At 39.0% G+C, this 8,300-nt stretch overlaps 1 protein-coding gene across 4 annotated transcripts in view; it reads right to left on the bottom strand.

The window, feature by feature from the left end:
• Positions 1-328: 328 nt before the first annotated feature.
• dapk3 (death-associated protein kinase 3) overlaps positions 329-8,300 on the bottom strand; it is a 45,738-nt gene continuing 37,766 nt past the window's right edge. For all 4 annotated transcript variants that reach the window (XM_043720887.1, XM_043720888.1, XM_043720886.1 and 1 more), the window contains 3 exons: positions 5,747-5,899; positions 5,177-5,222; positions 329-3,857 (listed from right to left, as the gene is read on the bottom strand). In XM_043720887.1, coding sequence (XP_043576822.1) covers positions 3,315-3,857; positions 5,177-5,222; positions 5,747-5,899 — 742 coding nt within the window. In that variant the 3' untranslated portion in view covers positions 329-3,314. The remainder of the gene's footprint in view (positions 3,858-5,176; positions 5,223-5,746; positions 5,900-8,300) is intronic.

The following is an 8,300-nucleotide window of genomic DNA, read 5'->3' as shown; positions in this document are numbered from 1 at the left end:
CCATTTTACAAAGATCGATCCCCCCGCAGCACTCTGTTCCCAATTCCCTAATTGAGTTCCCAGCTTTCATAGTGCAGCAGTAGCTTTTGATATTCATCCACAACCACTGGTTGGTTAGCTCAGTTCACTGGACAACTGGTTTGTCATACAGACTGATAGTAACAGTGTGGGTTCAATTCCTGCACTGGCTGAGGTTCAGTGAAGGATTCTCTGCGACCTCTCCTGAGGCATGATGGTCCTCACCCATCATCTCTCTTGTCTGAGACAGCAGCTCTATGGTCTGGCAGAACAACTTTACCTTTATACATCCAATAAAGGAAAAAGAACATTTTATTTTAAAAGGTTTATTATAAATGTTAAATGTCCAAGTATCAAACAGATCTTAATGATCACCTTCAACGTGGTTATAAAATGTCAATATTTCTCAGATAATAACATATTAGTGAATGAAGACAGGTAACTGCTCTGTAATGAAGACAATCAAAAAGCAAGAAAAACATACATGGGAAAATATCTTTAATACATGCACCTTATATATAAAGGTGTGGTAGCACAGTAAACATTCACAAAATGTGCAGGCAAATTGGAGCTGAATCACAGCGATGTTCAGTTCAAAACTAAATACCTTATAAAATCAAGCTGGACCCCAAACCATCATGTACTTGTTCATGCACCACTCCCACCACCAGAGAAAACAGTTGGCATCTTTCATTTATTGTACAGTATTAATGAGTGCTCGATGTGTTTAAATCTGAAATACTTATTAAAAATAATTGCTCCTACAGAACTTGGGTTCCTTTTTCAACAGTATGCTGGTGAATTTCACTAATTTATTTTCTTTCATGGGATGCGGTTTCATTAGCAAAACTATTATTGTTGCCCAAATTTCCCTTGAACTGCACAGCCAGTTAAAAAGGGTAGTTCAGAGTAAACTACAGCACTGCAGATCTAGAGTCACATGTAGGACAGACCAGGTGGGGCCAATTGATTTTTATTAATTGGATTTAAACACTTTGATGATTTGCCTGTCTCCCATCACGGGGACGACACACACACTTATGAAGCATTAATAAGAAGCTCATTTCTAAGTTGAGCAAATGGAACTCACTACCACATGGAGAGGTTCAGGCAGATGTGATAGATGGCCAGATGAAGTACATGAGGGAGAAATAAATACAGGGTACACTGACAGAATTAGATAAAGTTGGGATGCGGCTTGTGTTGTATAAACAGAGATCCAATAGGTCAAACAACTTGTTTCAATGTTGATAAATACCACTGAATTAAATAAATGCCTGTTACTTTGTTAACAAAATTACATTGAACTTGGTTACTATTTTTCCAAATAAAAATTATCCAAAATAAGCTTGTGCAATCATTTAAGCAATCAATACAATTCAAATATTAAATCTGATTGTTTTCATAAAACAAAGATATGAACATCGACTGAGGTTGTTTAGCCCAGATTTTACAGGTAATGGGGGAGTCACAGGGAGAAGGCAAACAGTGGAAGAACAGACTGTGTTAAGTTTAGTCGTTAACAGAAATTTACGCAGTGGCCTTCACTGCCTGAAATGAACCCTGTGGTAAATGACAGTCATAGCAAAGTTCAGGGTCTGTTTACTGACAGCAAGGAAATGCTAATTCAGTTCCTTACAATAAAACATTAGCTTAGTTATCGAGTTCTGTGGAAATCCATCACAATCTTTGCAAGTGGAGTCTGATCACTCATCTAGTAAAGAGAAAATCAGCACTCCCTGAATATACATTTTTAGCTGGGGCAGGAGAAGTCTTCTAAATGAAGCTCAGGCCAATTACATAGAGGGACAAACATTGGGTTCTCAGCCAGTCACATTGTAGTTACATCCTGAAGAGCCAGTGGTGGCCTTACTTATCTCCCGCTGCTTTTGCCAACTTCTGGCAAGATTTCAAGGAATAGGTCCAGCTCCAATTGAACCCAACATGTCACTTCATCGATGGAGAATTACAAGAGCTGAAGTTCAAAAATTTATTGGGGCTTCTGTCTGACCCACTGAAGATCTGAGCTATCAGGAACAGATGATTTAACTGAGTTAAACTTATCTAGCGGGCTTAAAATCAAAAAGGAATTACAGGAAACCATTGCAGGTCTTTCATAGGAGATATTGAATCTGATTTCGTAATTTGTAAAACTGTTCATTAAAGAGATAAATGTTTCATTCTCAAATGAGGTACCCATTCTATTCTGATGTCTGTTTGAGATACTATGGCGAGGGCCGGTTTCCGAAAGCACAATATCACATACATTTGTGCCAATTCTGTCATATGTAACTGCTACTAGTATAACAGGAGTTGGATTTGCAATTCTTATCTGATATTTGATTATATTTCAGATCCACTAACTACACTTTCAGTTTTAACAGCTGATAAGGTGGAGTTTGTATTTAAAAATTTATTGGTGAAATTTCATTATTTTTCACAACTCCGTAAATAGAATATTCTCTTAACTATTCAATAACAAATTTGCTTTAAGTGAGAGGAACATATTTAGTTACTCTTCAACCCCGATTTTTTTCATCTTCAGTACCCCCTCGGGATTGAAGGTGACTGTAGGTTGTTAGGGATGGAGATATTTAAAGTTTAATGTGTGCTCCCAGGGTCTGACAGACACACCAGGGAGTGCCTGAAGATTGGGTAAATGGGATTTAGTAGATTGTTGCACTCCCTCTCGCACTTCAACTTTGCCTCTGCAGACTTCCTGACAAAGTTACATGATCTATCTGCTTGCTTCCAAATGAACCTTCTCCTTTGGTCAGCCAAAGATCAGGGTTTCCTATGAACCAATAGGAATCCCAATGGATAAATGATAAGGTGAAAGAGGTGCTAGTGAATGTGAGGGATGGGAGCTGTCCAGAGTATAGCAACTGACTACCCCCTCCTCTCCATCCACCTGTTCCCAAATACTGAGGTGCCCACATCAAGTGTGGCTATGTCCCCTGGAATCACAGTGGTCTCCAGTGAATGGGAATAAGCAAAGCTCACCAGAGAAACACAACAGTAGCAGGGACAAGGCCAACAGCAGCATGCAGAGCTTGTGGTATCGATGAGCCTTTGGAAGAACTATGTTTGTGTGATGTTTTCAGACTGGAATGTCATTGAGATTTGGCAATGAGCCCAAACTTAAATATGGGACTGGAACAAAACTAAGTTGGCTCCAAAGACTGATGTTCATGACAATAACTGAAGTAGTTCTGAAGCTATCTTGTTCAATTTGGCTGGCTTCAAATGGATGAACTGGTTTGTAGGCGATTTCTTAGAATTAAGAAAATTGTTAGCTAACGCATTCCTCCAAGATGACCATCATCACCAACCCCTCCTTGCATTCGCTCCTGTTCAACAGACATCAGGAGCTCCTCAACCCACTTCAGTTCTGCAGCCAGTGCATCATAGCGGTTTTCCAGCTTTGTGTACTTCCGTTTCAGGATGTTGGTGGACAGCATCGTCGATTTGACGTCATCTTGTGCCTGTTTCCTCATTGTTTCTGTTTTCCGCATTTCATTCTTAATGTGCCCAAGATCTTGGCTGATGCTGTCATTCTCTTCCTTGTACCAGGATTCCTTCTCATCATAAATGGAAACAAGTGCATCAATGTCCTCTTTGAAAGACTTTTTGTTTTTCACCAGCTCCTGAATGCTTTCATCTACTGCATTGATTTCTTCCAGAACTTTTGAGAATCTCTCAAAGTTGACATAGGTATTATTTGGAGGCATGCTCGAGTGGGACTTGATTGTGTATTCCTTGAGGCGTGTTGTCTTCAGTCTACGACGCTCTGGCTTCTTGCTATTATCCTCACGTCTCACATTTCTTCGCTTAATAACCTATAGAGGGTGAAGATAAAACAAATAGACTGTATTAAGTTCACTTCTGAACCAAAAACGACTGAAGGAAATGTACTGAACCGCACTCAACCACAAACTGTTGGCTACTTCAATACAAGATTTACAAGGATGTTGCCAGAGTTTCAGCTTTGGGAGAGGATGAACAGGCTGGGGCTATTTTCCCTGGAGCATTGGAGGCTGAAGGGATACATTACAGAGGTTGATAAAATCATGAGGATGGACAGGGTGAATAGCCAAGCTCTGTTCTCCAGGGTCGGGGAGTCCAAAACTAGAGGACATTGGTTTCAGGTGAGGGGGAGGATTTAATAGGGACCCAAGGAGCACCTTTTTCATGCAGAGGGTGGTGCGTGTATGGAATGACCTGCCAGAGGAAGTGATGGAGGCTTATACCATTTACAACATTTTGATCCAGTTTGGTATATAAATAGGAAAGGTTTAAAGTGACATGGGCAAAATGCTGGCAAATGGGATTACACCTGTTTAGGCTATCTGGTTGGCATGGACGTGTTGGACCAAAGAGTCTACTTCCATGCTGCACATCTGACTGTCCTGGCCGGTCTACAGTCTTCTACCCTACACAAACCTAAGCTGCCAATTCCAATTTATCCGTTAGCCTACATTTAAGTTCATCCTCACCCCTCCTCAACTCTGTCTATCCCTTGTGTACTGGGAACATTTCAAAATTAGCAGACTTGGAAGCATAAGGAGCTGTGAGGAAGATAGTATTGCAATTCAAGAGGACTTAGATAGGCTGGTAGACAAATGTCAGCTGAAATTTAATGCAGAGGAGTGTGAAGTAATTTATTTGGGTAGGATGAACAAGGAGAGGCATTATAAAATAAAGATAGTTTTAAAGGAACTGCCAAAGCTGTGGGACCTGCGAGTATATTTGCACAAATCACTGAAGTTGGCAGGATAGGTCGTGAAAAGTGATGAAAGCAGCACAGGAATCCAGGGTTTTTATACATTGGGATGTAGGGTACAAAAGGTGAAGACATGATGATAAACTGGGATAAAACACCAGATTGGCCTCACCTGGAATGCAGAAAAGGTGCAACGGAATGGTTCCAAGAGTGAAAGACTCAGTTATCTGAATAGATTAGAGAACATTCTCAGAGACCTCATGGAAGTGTTCAAAGTCAGGAGGGACTGAGCAGAGAAAATAGGGACAAACTGTTCTTCGCATTGCAAGGGCACCAATTTACGAGAATTAGTAAAAGAAATAATGGTGACAAGGAATTTTTTTTTTAAAAACAGTGATTGGGATCTAGAAGACTTTGTCTATAAAATAAGGTTACCTTAATCCACGGATGTTCTAGACTGTCACCAATTGTCATTCTCTTCCTAAAAGTGAAAAAATATGAAATTTCAGAGCAAGCATTGGATTGTGATATGCCCACACATTTGTTGATTTTCCTTCACTCAGACCATTTCCATATCAGGATTTCTCTATCTGCCAGGTATAAAAATAGCTCCCCCTCTTTTACTAGGCAGAACAATACTTGATACAAATTAAATGCAAGGTCTGTCAAGTTTTGCCAGAACTCTAACTACTGGTGCGATGTGTAACCAACCAGAGTCATGCAATGGAGATGACCTTAAGCAACCAGCATCTCTGGATTGAAATTAAGCCAATTGTTCAACTGCAAGAGCACAATACATAGAATGCAGAACAGATCAAGTTTGGAAGGTGGAAACAAGGTAACAATACTACAAATAGAATATAGCCAATTGGGAATAATCTTTTTAGAGTTTAAGGATTTACTTACTTAAGTAACATTTGAATGTTAAAAATAGTTCCTTGTAACTCTATACATTTAATGCTTAGGCCATCCTACTGCTATTACTTTAACAGAAGTAATTCTTACTTGGGGTCTTTCACCAGAAGCCTGCGAATGAAGTCCTTTGCCAATTCACTGGTGTTACTGAAGTACTCCTCATCAAAGTCATAATTCACAGCAGAAATGTTTGTTAAGGTTTCTTGTTTCGTTTCACCAAGGAATGGAGAAGCACCGCTTAAACTGATAGTGGGAAGAAAAGATAGCAACATACATGATTCAACAGGCTAGTTGTTCAGCTCAAAATGAAGGTTAACTTTGGACCACAATGAACAATGTTCTGTTACAAATACAGCAATCAATAATTACATCAGTTGAAACTTTAGCAATGGTGGAATCACCCATATGTAGGTCACAATTATAGTCAGAAATGTTCACCTAGAAACAGATCATTTGGTCCAACTCACCCATGCTGACCAGACATCTGCCCAGTATTTGGCCCATATCCCTCCAAACCTTTCCTATTCATATGCTCATCCAGATGCCTTTTAAATGCTGCAATTGTACCAGCCTCCACTACTTCCTCTGGCATTCATACCATAAACACACCACCCTCTGTGCAAAAATTTTGTCCCTTGGATGCCTTTTAAATCATTCCCCTCTCAACTTAAACTTATTCTCTCCAGTTTTGGACTCCACTACCCTGGGGAAAAGACCTTGACTGTTCACCTTATCCATGTCCCTTATGATTTTATAAACTCCTAGAAGGTCACCCTTCAGCCTCCAATGTTCCAGCGAAAATGGCCCCAGCCTATTCACCCTCTCCCTATCGCTCAAACCCTTGAACTCTGGCAACATCCTTGTCAATCTTTTCTGTACCCTTTCATGTTTAACAACATCTTTCTTATAATAGGGAGACCAGAATTGTACTCAGTATTCCAAAAGTGGCTTAACCAATGACCTGTACGGCTGCAACAAGACCCTCAAATTCTTATAATCAATGCACTGAGCAATAAAGGAAAGTGTACCAAACATATTCTTCACTATTCTGTCTACCTAAAACTCCACTTTCAAGGAACTATGAACCTGCAATTCCCAGGTCTCTTTGCTTGGCAACACTCCCCAGGATTTTACCATTAAATGTATAAGTCCTGTCCTGATTTGCCTTTCCAAAACGTAGTACCTTAGTTCAAGAAACAAATAATGAAGTACAGCAAAGAATGAGTATTTAACAACAAGCTCACCTCAGACATCAAGGACTGAAGAAAACAACAAGATACATCACTATTTATTCTACACAGGCAAACATAATACAGTTGATAATTGATCATCACATGCAGTCTGTTAAACCATTGTCAATACTGTTAAACCATTGTCTGTATTCATCCTGTTATGGCATAGATTCAGAATTGCATCTTTATTTTTATTTAGCATACCCCACAGTCCATATCTGGTGCTCAGATTTGAGAATTATAGGACATAGGTTAGCAAATGCAAATCAACAAGTAGCACCATGGCCCTTCCTTTAAGTACATCCTTAAAGAGTGAAAGCCTTCCAGGTTCAACAATCAAGTTCAACTCCTTCAGAGAATCAAAACAGAAATTGCCAGAGAAACTCAACAGGTCTGGCACCAACAGTAGAGGGAAAAATAGAGTTAATATTTCCAATACAATGACCTTTGGAAGAACAGCTACTGTCAGAGAAACTATACTGTAATCCAATCAGTGCCTTCTTCCCTTTGTTATTTCTTGCTCAGACCCATATAGATTCTGCATCACTTCCTGCTATTATTTCCTTTTATTACTAGAAGTTATGCCATCATACTTCTCTTCCCATCTATCCTTTCCAAAATCACATTCCCAAATATTTAGTTCAGCTTTAATCCCCTTGTAACAATGGCTTCATAATGATGATAGCCATTGACTGTATTTTGCCATTAATTCATTTACCATATATACTCATGTAAAAGTCAAACCTTTTAGATATTTTTAAAAGTTCAATTTATAGGGTCGACTAATAGTTTTATGGGGCTGAAATTATGCTGCAGTTCAAAATACTGTATTATATTACTGGCAAAAATAGATTTGAACGCACAACTAATCCCGGCTGAAGGAGGAAAACACAATGAACTATGGTAAAAGTAATTACTGGATAAAAGAAAGAGAATTAAGAATAAACTACTGGTAGGAAATTTTATTTATACATACCAGTACAAAAATTTAACATGTCAACGATTCATTGAAATTCAGTAAAATCACACTGTTCAACATTGTCATGGCCTGGTATAATGGCACACTTAAAATAAACCATTTCCTAAATTTTGAATGTGTAAGCGTCTTGAAGTTTCCTGCCAAATTCTTCCATTTCTCTCCCATTTTCTCTCATGTTGTGAATCTCAGCAACATTCATAAACTACTTAAAGAATTAAAGATATATGTAGCTGATATATCTCACTTTCATTCAGAAGCGATGGCACATTTAAAATGATTAAGTTTTTAATGATATTATTGACGTATACTGAACATAGTCTATCGACACTTACTGCACTGAGGCCCCGGTCTGAATGAATGAATCAAAACATGCCATAGTAAACTACGTGGAAAGGGAGGAAAGAAAGGAAGGGGGGGTGAAAAGAGGGCAAAG

Source organism: Chiloscyllium plagiosum, chromosome 31 (assembly GCF_004010195.1).
Source record: "Chiloscyllium plagiosum isolate BGI_BamShark_2017 chromosome 31, ASM401019v2, whole genome shotgun sequence".
NCBI lineage: Eukaryota > Metazoa > Chordata > Chondrichthyes > Orectolobiformes > Hemiscylliidae > Chiloscyllium > Chiloscyllium plagiosum.
Note: the sequence above shows the minus strand (reverse complement) of the source record. Positions and strands in the feature narration are given on the sequence as shown.